The sequence below is a fragment of the Myxine glutinosa genome, chromosome 1 (genome assembly GCF_964187855.1).
Source record: "Myxine glutinosa chromosome 1, kmMyxGlut1.1, whole genome shotgun sequence".
Taxonomy (NCBI): Eukaryota; Metazoa; Chordata; class Myxini; order Myxiniformes; family Myxinidae; genus Myxine; species Myxine glutinosa.
Genome location: NC_136261.1, coordinates 345347140 through 345366566, shown reverse-complemented (window position 1 = coordinate 345366566; position 19427 = coordinate 345347140). Strand labels below are relative to the sequence as shown.

Here is a 19427-nt window from a genome sequence, read left to right as displayed (position 1 = left end):
ACCCACGAGTCGTGGCGGGGACCTCGCAACTCGCGCGACCGGAGAGGGCTACCGCCGAGGATACGGAGGAGGACCCGACCACTACGGCCGAGTCTCTGGGAGCTCCTGAAGCGGACTCCGCTTCCGGCCTCACTGCTGCCGCCGCTGCCCGGCCACGGCCTGACCGGTATGCAAAATGTTATTTTTGCGGGAATCGGCAGCACCCTCGCTCTGAATGCCCGGCCCGGGAGGCTATATGCCACCTGTGCTCCACCAAGGGCCATTTTGCAAAGGTCTGCAGGAAGGCCGCTCGGGGCACGCGTCCCCGCGCGACCTTGAATGGGCTCATCGCGGAGCCAACGGATCGAGCGCTGGACGGGGCGCCTCACTCGGCTTTGAAGAGCCGCTCTCCTTCTCGCGGGCCTCTGGCTGCACGCCCGACCTTGGTGAGATACACCGGGCCGCCGAAACAAATGGCGCGAACGCGACCGGCCACAGCGCGACCGACCTTGACTGGCGTTCGAACGCCTACTTCAAACAAGCGACATGCTCCTGCTTTGGAAACTCCTCTCGATGTGCGGCAAACGCAGCACGTGACTCGAGCCCCATCTGACGGCGGCTTTTACGAATTACATGCACCCACTTTGGCATATGAATCTGCAGACGGCAGCGATCTTTCTCACGTGACGCGAGCGCCATCTGGCAGCGGCTCTTACGAATTACATGCACCCACTTTGGCATATGAATCTGCAGACGGCAGAGATCTTTCTCACGTGACTCGAGCGCCATCTGGCGGCTGCTCTTACGACCTACACACACCCACTCTGGCAAATGAAACTGCTGATGAGCCAACGGACTTCAATGCTCCTGCTGAGGCCCAACCTGCCGACGCTGCCCGAAGGATTGCAGCCGGCGTGGGATCCACCCGCGAGGCGCGATCTTCTCGCCCGGCCGGTACAATACCTGCCGGGTCTGCCGGCCTTGCGCAGGCCATCATTCCGCTCACGGTCGCGGGCGTTTTTGCGCAAGCTTTGATTGACACGGGGTCCACGGATAGTTTTATCGATCAGCGACTCGTGCATCAACATGGGTGGCCGGTTCTCGGGACAACCCGCCGGATCTTCATGGCCTCTCAGGGACTTCGGTTGAGCACAAAAGGGGCGTATCGATTGAAACTTGTGATAAAGGGACGCACGTTCCCGGACGTGTATCTCATGGTATTACCTGCGTTATGCGCTGACGTTCTGTTAGGACTTGATTTCCTTAAGCGGCATGGACGTTTGGAAATAGACTTCGGTGGGCTGGACACGCTCGCTGTGTGCGCCCTCGCTCAAATGGACATGGAGCCACTCTCACTGTTCCCCAACCTGACCACTGATTGTACCCCTGTAGCCGTCAAATCGCGGCGCTACTCTCGCGCGGACGCGCAATTCATTGCGGAAGAAACGGCCCTGCTCTTAAAGGACGGTATTATAGAACACAGTAGGTCACCGTGGCGGGCCCAAGTCTTAGTGGTGCGGAGTGAGGCCCACCGCCGACGCATGGTAATCGACTATTCGCAGACGATTAATCGTTTTACACAGCTGGATGCCTACCCCTTACCGGGGATGGACGCCCTGGTACGCCAGGTAGCCCTGTATTCCGTTTATAGCACTCTCGATCTGCGTAGTGCGTATCATCAAGTCCCCATCTCTAGGGCTGATCGCATCTTTACAGCCTTTGAATCGGGTCAGCGGTTGTACCAGTTCACGAGACTTCCCTTTGGTGTAACTAACGGAGTCGCTTGTTTTCAGAGGGCTATGGATGACCTCGTTGCGAAGGAGAATTTGACCGATGTCTTTGTCTATCTGGACAATCTTACGGTTTGTGGGTATGACCAGGAGCATCACGACGCTAATCTGAAACGCTTCCTCGAGGTCGCGCGGAAATATCGCCTAACCATGAATGCGGCTAAGTGTCGATACTCTCTACGCATGGTAGACCTTTTGGGGTACACCGTGACCCATGGCTCCGTCTCTCCGGATAAGGAGCGTCTGCGCCCTTTGCTCGATATGGCTCCGCCTAGCGATCGGGCTTCGCTGAAACGCGCTCTAGGGCTGTTCGCCCACTACTCAAAGTGGGTGCAAAATTTCTCCGTGAAGCTCCGCCCCCTCGTGGCCTGCGACACTTTCCCCATGGGCCCGGCCGCCCTGGCGGCCTTCGAGGGCCTTAAAGTCGACATCGCTGGCGCCGCTGTCGCGACGATTGACGAGAGTGCCTCTTTCGTTTTGGAGAGTGATGCCTCGGATCATGCGATAGCGGCGACTCTCTCCCAAGGAGGCCGCCCTGTGGCTTTCTTCTCGCGGACTCTCACCTCCGCCGAGCGGAGGCATTCGTCTGTCGAAAAGGAAGCGTACGCGATCGTCGAATCAATTCGGCGATGGCGGCCGTATCTGCTTGGGCGGAGTTTCCAAATCGTCACGGACCAACAGAGTGTTGCGTTCATGTACGACACCTTACATGCTCAGCGCATTAAGAATGAGAAAATCACCCGTTGGCGTATCGAACTCGCCGACTTCTGCTACACCATCAAATACCGCCCGGGGAAGGATAACCTGGTCGCTGACGCCTTATCGAGGCCGGCCACTTGCGCGGGGGTTGTAACTTTGGAGGGGCTGCGCACTTTGCACGGCACTATGTGTCATCCCGGGGTAACGCGCTTCGCGCATTTTGTGCGCGAGGGCAATCTGCCGTACTCGATTGAGGACATCCGCCGCATCTGCCGTGATTGCGCGATCTGTGCGGAACTCAAACCGCGTTTTTATAACCCTCCTATGGGGACACTCGTTAGGGCTACTAGACCGTGGGAGCGCTTGGCGATGGACTTCAAAGGGCCGCTGCCAATGTCGAGCAACTCTCGCTATCTGCTCACTATCGTCGATGAGTATTCCCGATTCCCCTTTGCTTACACGTGCGGGGATATGTCGGCTGCCACGGTTATTCGGTGCCTGCAGAATTTGTTTTCTATGTTCGGGTATCCGGCCTACGTGCATACCGATCGGGGTGCGGTGTTCCTGTCCCAGGAGGTGAGGGGCTACTTGCTCCAGCATAATGTCGCTTCGAGCTACACCACCCCGTACCGGCCCCAAGCGAATGGGCAGATCGAATGCTTTAATGGGATTATATGGAGGGCCGTCATGCTAAGCCTTCGGACCCTCGGCCGAGGCCTCGATAAATGGGCGTGGTCACTACCTGCCGCTCTAAACTCGATCCGGGCTCTCCTATGTACTGCCACCAACCAGACTCCTCACGAACGACTGTTCCACCACCCTAGAAGCTCCAGCAGTATCCAATCTTTACCCAGCTGGCTCGCTGAACCGGGGCCCGCCTATCTCAAACGAGCGGTTCGCGCTAGCAAGTACGACCCCCTTGTTGACAAGGTGCAGGTCCTCCAGGCTAATCCCGAGCATGCTCGCGTGTTAACGGCGGATGGCCGCGAGTCTACTGTCTCCGTACGCCATCTCGCCCCATGTGGGGACGACGACAGGGATATCGACGAACCCGTCTACGAGTCTATGGACTCTATCGAAGCTTCCCCTATGGAACTACCACCGTTACTCCCGTCGTCCCCCACTCCCGTGCCCGAAGGCGCAGGGGCGCCCCCTCCGACTCCCACCTCCGGCGGCTATTCCGACGCGGGGGACTCCGGGCTTGGGGACGCCGTGCCCGGTAGATTCCGAACACGAACTGGCAGGGAAGTTCGCCGCCCCGACCGCTACGGGTGGACCGACTGACGTGGATTGACGTGACCCATTCGTTTATTGCTGATGCTTGCTTGCAACCTGCCGAGCGGCAGTATAGTTCTAACGGCGGGGAGAATGTAGTGAAATTATACCAAGGTGAACCCAGGGTGTGCTCGCTACAGAAGGGGCGTCTATAAGACCCGGGACAACCGGGGCGCGCGGACACTCCAGCGGAACTCACTGTGACATAGTCCTGTAGTTTGAATGGTATGTACGCCCCTAAATGCTGCGCTGACTGTCCTCTCTGTTGGACCATTATTATATTGAATCGACCATTGCTGCTCATGAAATACTCTGATTTTAATGCCTGTTGCATGCATGTATTCTTACAGGATGTACTACAGATCTAAATGATATTAAACCTACCCAGAGGTCAAGTCGTGTCTGAGCTTGATTTTCACGACAAGGATAGTAAGGAAATTAAAAGGGGGCAGGGATGTTTGATGTTTGGGTCATTAAGTACTGTGCCGGAAGGCTAGTGACAGAGAGGAGTGTAGTATTGAAGGTGTGGGAAGGATATTTCAAGGAGCTGTTCAACCTGGGAGGAAGCAACTGGAGCTTCCACGTCATGTGGAGGGGAAAGTGGAGTTTGTGGAGATCATGGAAGAAGTGCGGACGGCATTGAAGAGCGTGAAAAAAGGGAAGAGCGCCAGGCATTAATGAGGTGTGTACAGAGATTATAGTTGCTGCGGGAGAAGTCAGATTAAGTTGGACGAAGAGGCTGATGAATGTATGTATGAGAGAGGGTTCGATTCTGGGAGATTGGAGGACAGGGCTAATTGTGCCGATGTGGAAGAGGAAGGGTGATTTTCAAGATCTGAGGAAGTACAGAGGCATTATTAGGCTACTAGGTCATGCCATGAAGGTACTGGAGAGGATTCTGGATGGGAGAATAAGGAAGAGTGTGAGGATCGAGATCAGCGAAGAGCAACAGGGGTTTAGGAAGGGTAGAGGGATGACGTATGGGATGTTCACGCTGTCGCAGCTTGTGGAGAAGATGTTAGAGGTGTAAGGTGAAATGGCATTGGGGTTTGTGGACCTGGAGAAGGACTACAACACTGTCCCAAGAACGATGGTGATGATGACACTGAGATGGATGGGAGTGCTGGAAGCAGAAGTATTGTTTGTGGAAGGTATGTAGAAGGGAAGAAAGGAAGAGTTTTGGTTGGCCCCTGGGATGTCGGACTTCAATGTGAAAATCGCTATGAAGCAGGGAAGCTCTCTCAGCCCACTTCCCCTCCTGCCATCCTCTTCAAACTTGGTGTACACCTCTTTTTTCATATAATTTTCTTGCCTTATCCATAGCTATGCTTGCCGCTTTCTTCTTCTGCCCACCCCACATCTGGCTCCTTGATCTTCTCTATCCTCTTCCAAACTTCCTTCGTTTCACCAACTGCCTTCGCTATTTCCTCCATCCAGCAAACCTGGTTTCTATCCCTAAACGATGCATCCTTACCTGACGTCCTTCCACACAACACTTCTGCAAATCCCCTAAATGCCTCTCTGTACTTCTTCCACTTCTATAAACCTTCTGCTTTTCGCTAAGTTGCTCTTACCTGGCCCTCCTCACCCTTTCCTTGTACTCTACGGCAACATTTTCCCTACACTACCCCCACCTAATAACCTACCACCCCCTGCTCTTAACCTCCCTACTTTTCTTCATCCTCACCACAAACACCACAGTCTTGTGCTGGGTGGTAACATGCTCTCTCACCACTGCCTTGCAATCCTTAACCCTCCACATCTGTTGCTTCCTTACCACCACTAAATCCAGTTCTGTCTGTGCTGTCCACTCCTATAGGTAATCTTGTGCTTTTGATGCTTTTGAAAGAATGAACCAGCTGTGGCCATCCCATTCCTTGCCACCAGCTCTTGACCCTCTCTATCCTTGTTCCCCAACCAAATTTACCAACACAATCCTCTTCACCTGGCTCCGCTACTCTGACATGCACGTTGAAGTCCACTGCATTGCACAGCATCACCTCCATTTCAACCATTCCCATCATCCTCTCCTGTGCGTCCCTGAATCCCTGCTTCTCCACCCCAGTCCTTCCTGTTTGTGGACCATATACCAACATAACACACATCATTTGTGTCTGTATCACGACCCATGTCATAACCATCCTTCCCTCCCATCTTGTCACTCTGACCACCTGTTTGCTGATTTCTTCCGATGCTATTATTCCTACGCCATTACTCCTTCTATCCCCACCCACGTGCAACAGCTTGTATCCTCCTACCAACCTCCTTGCCCTGTCTCCCTTCCATTTGTCTGGTCTCCTGCACACACAACACTTCCAACCTCCTTCTCTGCATCATCTCCACCACCTCAACCCCTCTGTCTCCCCTCCACCCCTCTCCCATTTATCCCACATTCAAACTATCTAGTCAAACTTCGCTTCTGAACCTCTGCCCGCCTGATAGAGCTAGTACCATCTTGATTAATTTGGGATGCTCAGGTCATCAACCAGCAGTGCTGCCTTGGTTGAACTGCTGAACCTACTACCATAGGTTGTAATCATAATCGTGCGTGCGCTCGCACGCGTGCGTGACACACACACACACACACACACACACACACACACATACACACACACACACACACACACACACACACACACACACACACACACACACACACACACCGCTCTTTCTCCACTTGCTCCTCTCTTCCCTTCCCACCGACTCCCCTCCCCCACCCTCAAGGCACTGATCCACACCTCCAACCCACTCACTCCCTCTTTTTCCCCCTCCCCTACCCCCTCACTCCTTTCCTCTTCTCCTCCTCCTCCCCCACTCACTTTTTCTCTTCCTCCCCCCACCATCTTCCTTCCCCTTCCTTATGTCGCTCTTCCATTACTACCTTAAAGTTGAGCTTCTTCAGTTTGCAACGAGTGAATGCTTTTCACAAAAAATCACAAAAAATATTCACTAAATCAATAATCACTCGGTTCTCCCACTAAAATCACTCAGCTCTTCCACAAAATCACCCAGCGAAACAGGGAGGTAGGACGAGGACACAGGTGAACTGTACTTTCAGATCCGCATCATCCGCCATCTTGTCAAGAACAAAATATGTGCTATGCTTCATCGAAATGATAGGCATATTGAACATGCCTTGGATGAAAAAAAACTTAAGACTTTCCGATGCACATGACATTGGTATCAGCTTTGTTTGCATCTTCCACAGTTCATTTTCAATAAATGTGTATTATCTTGGTGTTTCATCCATAAAACCCTGTACAGTATTTAAGACAAGTTGTCATGATTCATTTGTTAAGGAAGTGGTGCTTCAGTCTTTATTCATTTTTTTATAGCGGGAATATTGAACTCTCATAATTTTGTGATAAGTGCATTTTCGTGAATTTATTTATTTGGTGTTTTCCTGTCTTGACCATGATCAGCAAGTGTCCATCTGCCACGTATTGGCCATGCTACTCCAGCTTTCAACTGGTATGGGACTGAACGGTTGATTCGCAAACACCTCGCCTCCTGTGGCATTCCGACTTTTATGTATCCTTTAAAAAAAAAAGGATTTGTTATTTTTAAAATGGTGAAGTTAAATACTGGTTTCATAAACTCTGATTTTCTAGATTTGACCATTATCGTTTTCACTTTCTATTACATCCTCATATGTAATAAATAACTAGAGCTTCCAGGGAAGCAGAACTCAACTGAACTGACGACCTTGTGTGGTAAGAGTCTCACACACCAAGTTTGATCAAAATCCATAAATATTTGTGGACGTTAAAGTCTTAACGTCGTTTCGGAGCTGAAAATAATATGGCGGCCTCTGGCGGCCATTTTATGACGGATCGGGTTGGAATGCAATAGCAACCTACCTTGTGTGGTAAGGGTTAAACCTTCTAAGTTTGATTAAAATCTGTCAATATTTGTGGACGCTAGAGTGTTAACGTCGTTTTCATGACCAAAAACAAAATGGTCGCCTAAGTCCGCCATTTTTCAACGGATCGGGCTGAAATGTAATACCAACCTGGTCCTTGGGGTAAGGATGCTGCATGTCAGGTTTGATCAGAATCAGTTGATATTTGTGGACGCTGGCGTGTTAACGTCGAAAGGTTAACGGACGACAGACGACGGACGCCGGAGGGTTCAGTATGTGATGAACTCAACTGGACAGTAGTCCAGTTGAGTTAAAAATACCAAAATAAACGAAAATTCAATGAGGTTATATTTGGTTCTGCACGTGGTCAAAAAGGGATAAACATTATTTCATTATCAGATTTATTATTTGGGGTTTTTCTTTTTAATTTGTGGTTTTTGAAATTTAATCAGTTTCACTTTAGAGGTATTTCAGAGCTGCTGTTTCATAAGGCCTATCCATTCATGCTCCAATGAGATCCTTCTAACATGTTTATTTGTGGCTTTCTTTTTGTTGGGGTGGTTCAAATTTCCCTAGGCTGTTCTTTATATAATGAAGTTGAGTTGGTAGATGTTTCTTGAGATAATTTTGTCTTTATAGAGTTATTTACCAATACACCTAATTGACTGTTTCTTGCTTCAGTGCATTTGCTTATATTTAATAGTTTCGAGCTTTGCCGAGATTCAAACCCATGGTAGAAAGCTCAGATGAGTATGCGTACCTCTGAGAAATCATGCCAGCCTAGAGTTACCTTTATAAATATTATTTTTGTAACATACTGTACTATATGTTTAGTTTTCAGTCGGTAAAAGTAGGTTAAAGGTTGAAAGTCCAGATAAAATTGGAACCACTCATATATTTGCATTTGCTCCAAATTTTACGATCTTTTTGAAGCAAAAGTAAATGTCATTGGCGTAAAAAAATACTTAATTCCTACATTCACTGTTCTGTCAATGATGATGTCCATTTACTGTTTGTTTTTTGGCCTTCACATCGAAGAGCTTTCTGTCATTAATGATGATGATGCTGAATGGATTTGAAAATAGATTTAAACTGAAAAATGCTTTAAACAGTAAGCTCTTAAATTGGAAAATGCAAAACATTTTGTCAAAGCTTGCCATTTAACTTGTCGCTCTCTTTTTATCACATCATTTTACCATTTAATTAATTGGAGGTGAAGCTTGGCTATTGGCAAGAGTTTGTGCTTGAGCTGTATTTGTTGAGACGTCTTCCTTAATTTCAGCTTTACAGTTACTATTATCCGAGAAAAATGTTGAAGAATTCCATGGAGCATACAGGTGCTGACAGTTCTCCGACATCCCTGAGCTCAGAGTCAGGCCAGGATGTTCCGCAGACTTCCAAAAGGCTACGGACATCTACAGATTGCTCCTACACCACAACGGCCTCTCTTCCGGATTTCATGGCTGGGATCAAAGTACACTTTGTTGATTTGCCTCCTGAACAGCATCACCAACTGTCACGGTACTTAATTGCATATCCTTTCTTGTTAAACTTGAAGGGAAGGAGGAACCAGTGCATCTTCAGGACGGATCATTGGACCATATTTAATTCTTATTTGTCTTTTCAAGTATTATTATGTTACTAGCAAAAGTACCCGACATTTCCGGGTAACAATAAGTCGCTTCCTGACGGGAATATGAAGAGAGGGGGGGATGAGAGGAGGGAAAAGGAGAGGGAGGAAAGAGGAGGGGTAGGAGAGAGAGGGAAAGGGGAAGGGACAAGGGAGGGGAGGGTTAGTATATCGTGCAAAAATATTAGTCAATAAAAAAATGGTTACGTAAAAACAAAAAGGGAGCTCTGTCAACTGTAACACCATGGCTTGCAAAAGCAGCCGGAATAGCGTTCTCCAAGTGGTGGTTAATCATATTCAAAAAGGGTGTTATAACACACCCACACTTCCCCGGCCTTGTGACTATTTAATTAAGTACATAGGTATCTCTGACTTCATTTGTAGAGCATTCAACAAGCGGCTTAAGCACTCCAGCAAGCACTCCAACGAAATGGGTGATAAGAAATGGCTGGCTTGGCAAGCGATAGCTAGCTGATTGTTTCTGGTTGAAATGGCCGAGGAATTTTAAAAACAGATCACAGGTACTGTGGAGTGACACCCTATCCCATTGAAGTATAAATTAGGTTAAAACTTATTATTAAGTTAAATATAAAAACTAATCCCAGAAGCAGAATCACAGCCTCGCTTAAATAAATGCATATATACACTTAGTTATAAAAATTGCTCGATATGGTAAATTTTGTCAGATGTTACTCCAGATTTGGACATTTATTTAGTCTACAGGATCCAATCCTCATATCCGAATCCAGATTTTGATGATATGCTTCCATTAATTATGTAATGATAATCGAGTTGTTGGCAACCCAGTGTTTCCAAGGCAAGGTTTGTTTGAATAGGCCAAAACAAAATGGCGGCTTAAGAACCCAGCGAGTGGCAGCGGGCTGACCAAGATGGCAGGCCACCATATTGGTAAGGCTTTTTCTGTTTTTTTCTTATGAGCACCTCGTTGATCATCTTCAAAAAGGGTGTAATAACACACCCAAACACCCAGTTTTCATCGTGCAATCTGTTGGAGGTCCAGGTGTATGCATGCAAAGTTTGGGGCCACTAGGTTTCATGGTTTTGGAGTTATGGAGGAGACAGACAGACGGACACTATAAATGAATTTTCCTGATGCTATAAATAAGACAGACAGACGGACTCTGCCTTTTATTATTATAGATTGGCTTATTAATTATTTTGGGTAATGTAACTGAAATGTTTGGGAACTATAATATTAATACTGAATATAAAATTGCAAAATAGTCTTAATCTTGAAGACTAGTATCGGTCTGCGTCGGCAGACAGGTGGAACAGATGAAATCAACACGACGTTGATCAAATTATGTTAACCGCCATGAGAAGCAAAGAGAAATTGATGATTTTGGTTGTTAACCCTTCGTCAGGATAACAAAGCGTTAACACCCAAAATGTCAGTTTCTCCTAACTTACCATGGTGGTTAGCATACTTCGAGAACATGCCTTTCATTCAATCCAAAACACTAAAGATAGTTGTGCTGTAAACTGCTTTATTGTGGTTTCTATTTTTACCTTGACCATGCAACACTTATGATGGGGATGTGGCTCGCGATATGGATGAAGACGTCACTCATGTTGTCATTCCTACGGATTATACTCAAGACACATCGGTAAGAATCGCTCTCTAAAATTCCCAATTAGAGATTTCTTATTGCAATTCAGAGTTGTTTTGAAGTTCTGTGATTTATTTCTTAATTCGAAATTTATGTAACTTCCTTGTTCACATATTTTGAATGCCTGGTTGAAACATGGCTTCCAGCCCAGACTTGTAGTTAGCCTAAACGCTGCGATGTAGTTAGGCCAAACTACACAGTAATATCAAATACAGAAAAGTTAAACCTTGTCAGTTTTTGCTGACTTGTCCAAACTGCTGCTTGTAATGTAAACCACAATGGCGCTACATACAGGTATCTCTGGTAATGGAGAGCTCGGGAAGATATCAAGTTTAATGATGCAGGAAGGTAGAACGAGGTTGCTCTAATTAAGTCGACACAAAGAATCTTCAATACAGGAAGGGCCACTTGGCCCATGATGTTCGTGTAGTATACCTTAACTATTTGCTTCACATAATTTCTCCACTTAATGTAAACTTTAGATTTTCTTGAGAAGCTACTATCTATAACCAATTTACTCAACTATCGAATATCCACATCAAAGAGTAGTTTCAACATCTATATCTGATTTGACCTCATATCATAGTACTTGAAGGTTTGCCTGTTAGTGTTGTTTAGGAATATAACTTGGGATCATTGAGATCCACATGCTAAATGCGGATAGGTCAGTCTGTTCATTTTTCCCATCTAAAGGACAGCATGTTGTGATTTTCAGTGTGCCTTTTGGCACCTCACTGGAATAAAAGTTGTAATCATACCAAGATATGCAATTTGGGGTCTGTCTATGTGACTGTGATGCATTCGGTTGTTACTTATCCAATCTCAACCAAACTTGACAGGAGGACTAAAGGGTCAGGGGGCACATGATGGAGTTTGTCGTGACTTCATTTGCCCCCCTCCCCAAAGGGATTTTCCGCTTTGGGCGAAATCCGTGTTAAGGTGTATATCCATGTTAAGATAGATAATCGTGGCGTTTTTCCAAAGCCGCTTCTTATAACAAAAAAAACTAGAAGGACACTTGGTATAGTGCGTACTCCGCCAGACTGATTCATTTACATTTTGTATCCCACTGATAGACTGGATCTGGTTTTGGACCTGAACCAAATTTAATCGGATTGTTCTTGTCGCACACCCACTTTGTCGCACACCGCTACCAGAAGTAAAAATATTATAAACCACGAACATGTACGATTACCTTTTCAAACTGTCACTTCTGCTGTTTAACACTAAACTGTAAGGGAGGAAACCTGACATTCTTGAGGCCTGGTTTCACTGTAATCGACATACCCCAGAGAGGATAATAACATGACCCTTCCTGCCGCTCCCGTAGGAAGAGGAAGGAGGTGTACTAGTTACATAAATTTGACAATCTTCAGGATCGAAACCGGGCTGGCAATATGGCCGAGTAGTCTGGCCTGGGTTTGAATCTTGACCCAGCTATAAACTCATCTTGACGTTTCACAGGCAGGATGATTCGTCAATGTGTGTGTCTTTCCTTGGATAGACATTAAACTGGCCATCCCGTCTGCCGGCATTAGTTGTGGACCTTAAATACCCCACAGTGTCCTTCGTGAAGAGTAGGCGAGCTGTTGCCGACACCTTGAACAAATTACAAATTCCTACCCTAACTACTTTTATTTAAAAACAAATTTGTGTATGGATGTGCAATTTATGAATCAACAATGTGAACAGAACAGGAGAAACATGAAAGTGAGGAAAACAAGAGAAGAAAGTAAAGCTTTTCATTTAAAAAACATAAAAGTGACTATATAATGTATGAATGAATGATCGTTTTAAGGCCATTTTTCCCCGCTATAGCGGGGGTAAGCCTTGCGGGCCCCATGACAATCATGGTTCCATTTTTGAGACAATGTTTTTTATGGCCGGATGCCCTTCCTGACGCCAACCCTTGGTCACGCTCCTACGATGCGCAGGGATACCGTGTACCTATTCTAAATCGGGGTACACACCGGGATCATTCATCCCATGCAAGCTGGTACTCAATTTGCCGACCTCTGAAGGATGACAAGCTGAGTCAACCCCCCTGGCGTTAATTCAGCGTTCGACCGGGATTCGAACCCAAGATCCTAGGATCCCAAGCCGGCACCCTAACCGCTAAGCCAACACCAACATAAAAGATGACTATGAAGTATTAGAAATACTTCATCCTTCAAGAAATGATATTGCAAGAGTAATAATAATTCATTTTGGGGAACTTCACAGTCACTTTCCAAACACCATTTTTCCACAAAACCATCAAGTCGTCTTGGAAAAATTTAATTCAATTATTAACTTGGCAGATGATGCAAGCGCACTGCAAAACCCCATGCCATTGCATTGATGTAAGGGTTTTGCCATTCTGCTTCTCTTTCCTGCAGCAAGTTTAGTTGTATGTAAAGAAACACAGTAGTGCAAATATTTTGTCATGCTGACTTTTTTATAAACCCAAAAATAAAGGATCTAAAAGTAAATACAACAGGCATTTTAAGGCCATTTTCCCTGCTAGAGCGGGGGTTAGCCTTGTGGGCCCCATGACAATCTTCTCCATTTTGCCCTATTTTCTACATCTCCCCTTGTTAGCCCCCTTGTCCGCATTTCTTCTTCCACCATCTTTAGCCAAGTCTTTCTCGGTCTTCCCCGTCCTCTACTTCCTTCTATATTCATTTCCATCACTCTTCTCAACCAGTCACTTTCATCCTTCCTCAACACATGACCAAACCATCTCAACCTGTTCCTCTTCACAGCATCCATCACAGGCTCTATTCCCATCATCTTTCGCAATTCATCATTTGCCTTCCCCTCTCCCAATGATACTCCACACATCCACCGAACAATTCGCATTTCCACCCTTTCCAGCCTTCTTTGCTGCTCTACGTTCATTGCCCATGTCGCGCTCCCATAAATCATAACACTTCTCACACATGCAGCATACACCTTTCCCTTCAGCTTCAACGACACTCCCCTCCTCGTCAGCACGCCACTCAGTTCCCGAAACTTCTTCCATGCACATCTCGCTCTTGCAAGCGTTGCCGAGTCTGATCCACCTTCTCCATTCGGCATGTCTCCTAGGTCGCAAAATGTTTTCACACCTTTGATTGAAATGTTGAAAATGTTGTTTGATAAAACAGGAGATCTAAAAGTAAATGTGAAATTCATTTTAAGTGACATAATTAAACCATTTAAATATAGGAAAGAAAATATATAAATATAGGAAATATAAATATAGGAAAATATTTAAATATAGGAAATATAGGAAATTTAAATATATTTCCCTTGCACACGGATATTGGGGCAAAATGCCTGACAATCGTGTAGCATGGGACGATCCCGTGGGCAAGGCGCCACTGGAGATCTCCTGTTCTTTTGGTTATGAGCTTACTATGCATGGATTTCCATACAGGTTTAACAGGGTGACCTGCAGGGAGTAGCCTCTTCCAATGTGTTACTCAATTCAATGAAGCAGCATCAACAATTAGATCTTCAGTGCATTCAGAAAGTATTCAGATCCCTTCACTTTTTTCACATTTTGTTATGTTGCCACCTTATGCTGAAATCGTTTCAATTCATTTTTTCCCTCATGAATCTACACTCAATACCCCATAATGACAAAGAGAAAACAGGATTTTAGAAAGTTTTTTGCATTTATTAAAAAAAAAAAACTGAACTATCACATTTACATAAGTATGCAGACCCTTTGCTATGACACTTGAAATTAAGCTCAGGTGCCTCTCATTTCTCTTGTTCATCTTTGTGATGTTTATACACCTTGATTGGAGTCCACCTGTGGTTCCCAGATATGAATATGAAGGTTCCCAGATATGAAGCACAGTGGCCTCCATAATTCTTAAATGGAAGAAGTTTGGAACAACCAGGACTCTTCCTAGAGCTGGCCGCCCTGCCAAACTGAGCAATTGGGGGAGAAGGGCCTTGGTAATAGTGGTGATCGAGAACCCGACGGTCACACTGGCTGAGCTACAGATCGGTGGAGTGTTGCAGTGATGGTTGTCCTTCTGCAAGTTTCTATTTCTCTTCTTGATGTTATTTGATGTCATTGCTGAAAGACACATCAAAGCCCGCTTGGAGTTTGCAAAAAAGCACCTAAAGGACTCTCAGACTGTGAGGAACAAGATTCTATGGCCTTTCATGTGTCTTTCACTGAGGAGAGGCTTCTGTCTGGCCACTCTGCCATAAAGCCCAGGTCGGTGGAGTGTTGCAATGATGGTTGTCCTTCTGGAAGTTTCTCCCATCTCCACACAGGATCTCTGCTGGAGCTCAGCCAGAGTGACCATCGGGTTCTTGGTCACCTCTATTACCAAGGCCCTTCTCCCCCGATTGCTCAGTTTGGCAAGGCGGCCAGCTCTAGAAAGAGTCCAGGTTGTTCCAAACTTCTTCCATTTAAGAATTATGGAGGCCACTGTGCTCTGTGAACCTTCAATGCAGCAGAAATTTTTTTGTTGGCTTCCCCAAATCTGTTCCTCGACACAATCCTGTCTCTGAGCTCTGCATGCAGTTCCTTCGACCTCATGGCTTGGTTTTTGCTCTGATATGCATTGTCAGCTGTGAGACCTTACATAGACAGGTGTGTGCCTTTCCAAATCATGTCCAATCAATTGAATTTACCTCAGGTGGACTCCAATCAAGGTGAAGACGCATCTCAAAGATGATCAAGAGAAATGAGAGGCACCTGAGCTAAATTTCAAGTGTCATAGCAAAGGGTCTGCAAACTTATGTAAATGTGATAGTTCAGTTTTTTCTTTTTAATAAATTTGCAAAACTTTCTAAAATCCTGTTTTCTCTTTGTCATTATGGACTTCCGGTCCATAATTGACTATCCATAATCCGGTCCATAATCTCTTGACTTATTGACTTCCTGTCCCTCGGGCGACGAGGCTTGCTTCGAGCTCTCCACGGCATCGAAGTTTGAGTGTTTTCCCATTCGTGTCTTTGTCGGGTTTCCGCTGGTTGTTTTGTTGTGTGTGTGTGTGTTGTTGTGTGTTTCTGTTTAGTTTTGGTTTTGTGGTTGTTGCGGATTTGTGTGTGATTGGTCGTTTTTTATTCGCGCGTCGTGCGCGGCCTGGTCTTTCCGGGCTCCCTTCCCCCCGTCGGTGTTTTGTGAGTGTAAGTTCTTTCCTTCATAGTATTTGCTTGTTTCTTTGATTTTCTTTTCTCCCCCCTGCCTCTCGCAGGCATCTTACCCTTTGTCCGGCGTTTTTAAAAACAGGACAAACGGATAGACAAAGAATTCTATATTGATTCATTCTCTCCTCCCGGACACGTGCTTGTTCGCTCTCCTCCTCGTCTCGACTTGTGCCCCGCCCCCTGTATCTCGTTTTTCTTCCGCCTCTGCTTTCTCAAATCCACGTTCTCGCTTGGACACTTTTCCCAGATTGGTTTTCATGGTTTTCATGGTTCTGTTTGGATATTGTTGGAATATGTTTAAACCGCAGCCGTGATGCTGACGCCGCCCTCCCCCCCACCCCCCCCCCCTCGAATTTTCATGTTTTAAACGTTTCCCAGTGTGTACCCTGGTCAGAATAGGTACACCGTATCCTTGCGTGTCGTAAGAGACGACTAAGAGGGTTGGCGTCAGGAAGGGCATCCGGCCATAAAAACATTGCCTCAAAAAGAGAACCATGACAATTACAACTACATATGGGCAGGGTGCAGCCCGAAGTGGAGATCGGTTTCTGAGGTTTGGGACATGGAATGTAGGGACAATGACAGGGAGATCAGGAGAAGTGGTGGAAGTATTGGTCAGAAGAAGAGTGGACATATGTTGTGTGCAAGAGACGAGATGGAAGGGAAGTGGTGTGAGAATGGTGAAGGGTAGGCAGGGACAGAAATACAAGTTTGTGTGGCAAGGGTGCCCGGAGGGCGTGAATGGTGTTGGTGTCCTGTTTTCTGAGGAGTTTGTAGACAGTGTGGTGAGTGTGACTAGAGTGAGTGATAGGTTGATGATGGTGAAAATGATGATTGGAAAGCTCTTAGTGAACATCATCTCGGGATATGCTCCGCAGGTTGGTCGAAGCGATGAAGAGAAGGACAAGTTCTGGTGTGCGATAGAGAAGCTGATGGAAAACGTGAAAGATGAGGAAGTTGTTGTGGTGGGAGGAGACCTGAATGGACATGTGGGAAGGAGTATGGATGGTTTTGAGGGAGTTCATGGGGGTTACGGATATGGTGTGAGAAATGGAGAAGGTGAAAGGATTTTGGAGTTTGCTGATGGAGCTGATTTGTTGATTTGTAAAACTCAGTTCCAGAAAGAGGACAATAAGCTTGTTACATACACGTCAGGTGGGTCGACGACAACCGTTGACTACCTGATGGTGCGTAGGCGAGATAGGGGGCACCTCCGGGACACAAAGGTGATCCCGGGGGAGGAGGCTGTTTCACAGCACCACATGGTTGTCTGCGACATAAGGGTGAAAGGTGCGAGGAGAGCTCGGCGTGTGAAGTACCAACCGAGAATGAAGGTGTGGAGGTTGAAAGAGGTGACAGTAAGGGAGGCATTAAAAGAGAGGCTGAGTAGGGTAGAGGATGATGTGGTTGAGCTTGAAAGTGGTTGGATGTCAATGAAAGCTAGTCTGTTGGGAGCCGTTGGTGAGGTATGTGGATGGACAAAAGGACCACCGAGGCACTCGGAAACATGGTGGTGGGATGTTGAAGTTGGAAAGAGGATTGACGAGAAGAGGAAGAAGTTCAAAGAGTGGCAGAAGGCGAAGGGTACGGGAGCAGAAACAGCAGAGCATGAAAGTTATAAGGCAGCCAGGAAGGCTGCAAAGAAAGAGGTAGCAAAGGCACAGGAGGCATGTAGGAAAATGTTCGGAGAACGCTTGGATTCGGAAGAGGGTCAGAAAGCAGTATTCAGGATTGCAAAGCACATAGCGAAAGAGAGGTGTGATGTCATAGGGGTGAGTTGCTTGAAGGATGAAGTGGGACAAATCGTTGTCGACCCAGATGGAATTAAAGGAATATGGAAAAGATATATGGAAATGCTGTTGAATACAGAGAATGAATGGGATGGCAACATAGAGAGTAACCCAGTTTTAGGACCGGCAGAGAAGATAACTGAGAAGGAAGTTGAGGAAGCGATAAAAGCAATGAAGAGTGGAAAAGCGGGAGGGCCGACGGGAGTTGTGGGAGATATGTTGAAGGCAGCAGGAAGTTGGGGTGTGAAGAGAATGACAGAGATCTGTAATCTGGTGGTGAAAGAAGGCCGCATTCCAGTGGATTGGGAACTGAGTACCCTCGTCCCTCTATACAAGGGGAAAGGTGACCCTCTGGAGTGTGGCTCGTGCCGAGCGATAAAGTTATTGGAGCATGGAATGAAGGTATTGGAAAGGGTGTTGGAGAGGAGGATGAGGAAGAAAGTGAAGATCGACGAAATGCAGTTTGGATTTATGCCAGGAAGAGGAACGACAGATGCACTTTTCATTGTGAGGCAGTTGCAGGAGAAGTACATGGATAAGAGGAAGAAGTTGTTTTTTGGGTTTGTTGATCTTGAGAAAGCATTCGATAGGGTTACACGCAAAGTATTGACATGGGCATTGAGGAAGTTAGGAGTGGAGGAATGGTTGATCAGAGTAGTGATGGCAATGTACAAAAGAGCGCGCACAGCTGTAAGGATGAAGGACGGGAACAGTGGTGAGTTTGAGGTGAAGGTGGGAGTGCATCAGGGGTCGGTACTAAGTCCACTACTATTTGTAGCTGTGATGGAGGTGCTGGCTCAGAACGTAAAGGAGGGTTTACCGTGGGAGTTGTTGTATGCAGATGATCTGGTGTTGATTGCGGAAAGTATGGATGGACTGAAGGAAAAGATGAACAAGTGGAAGGATTGTATGGAGACAAAAGGTCTGAAGGTGAATATCGGAAAGACAAAGGTGATGGCAAGTGGTAAAGTATGTGGTGAGGTGGAAAGAACTGGGAAGTGGCCGTGTGCTGTGTGCAGGAAGGGTGTCGGAGTGAACTCCATTCAATGTACAATGTGTGCTGAGTGGGTTCACCAAAAATGTAGTGGTCTGAGAGGGTCATTTACCAGTGTGGCAGCTACATTCAAATGTAAGGTGTGCACAGAGGGAGCTGCAGATGGAGGAAATGTGGAGTTGGATCTTGGAGACCGCGTGAAGCTGGAAGGTGTGAAAACATTTTGCTACCTCGGAGACATGCTGAATGGAGAAGGTGGATCAGACTCGGCAACGGTTGCTCGAGTGAGATGTGCATGGAAGAAGTTTCGGGAACTGAGTGGCGTGCTGATGAGGAGGAGAGTGTCGCTGAAGCTGAAGGGAAAGGTGTATGCTGCATGTGTGAGAAGTCTTATGATTTATGGGAACGAGACATGGGTAATGAACGAAGAGCAGCAACGAAGGCTGGAAAGGGTGGAAATGCGAATGGTTCGATGGATGTGCGGAGTATCGTTGAGAGAGAGGAAGACAAATGATGAATTGCGAAAGATGATGGGAATATTGCCTGTGATTGATGCTGTGAAGAGGAACAGGTTGAGATGGTTTGGTCATGTATTGAGGAAGGATGAAAGTGACTGGTTGAGAAGAGTGATGGACGTT

At 46.6% G+C, this 19427-nt stretch overlaps 1 protein-coding gene across 2 annotated transcripts in view; it reads left to right on the top strand.

The window, feature by feature from the left end:
- The window catches only part of CHD1L (chromodomain helicase DNA binding protein 1 like), a 155189-nt gene that overhangs the window by 119170 nt on the left and 16592 nt on the right, over positions 1 to 19427 (top strand). The window contains exons 22-24 of one of the 2 annotated variants that reach the window (XM_068098272.2): positions 7166 to 7274; positions 8896 to 9138; positions 10782 to 10863. In XM_068098272.2, coding sequence (XP_067954373.2) covers positions 7166 to 7274; positions 8896 to 9138; positions 10782 to 10863 — 434 coding nt within the window. Of the gene's footprint in view, positions 1 to 7165; positions 7275 to 8887; positions 9139 to 10781; positions 10864 to 19427 lie in introns of those variants that run through there. The other variant, XM_078769862.1, reaches the window with a different exon arrangement.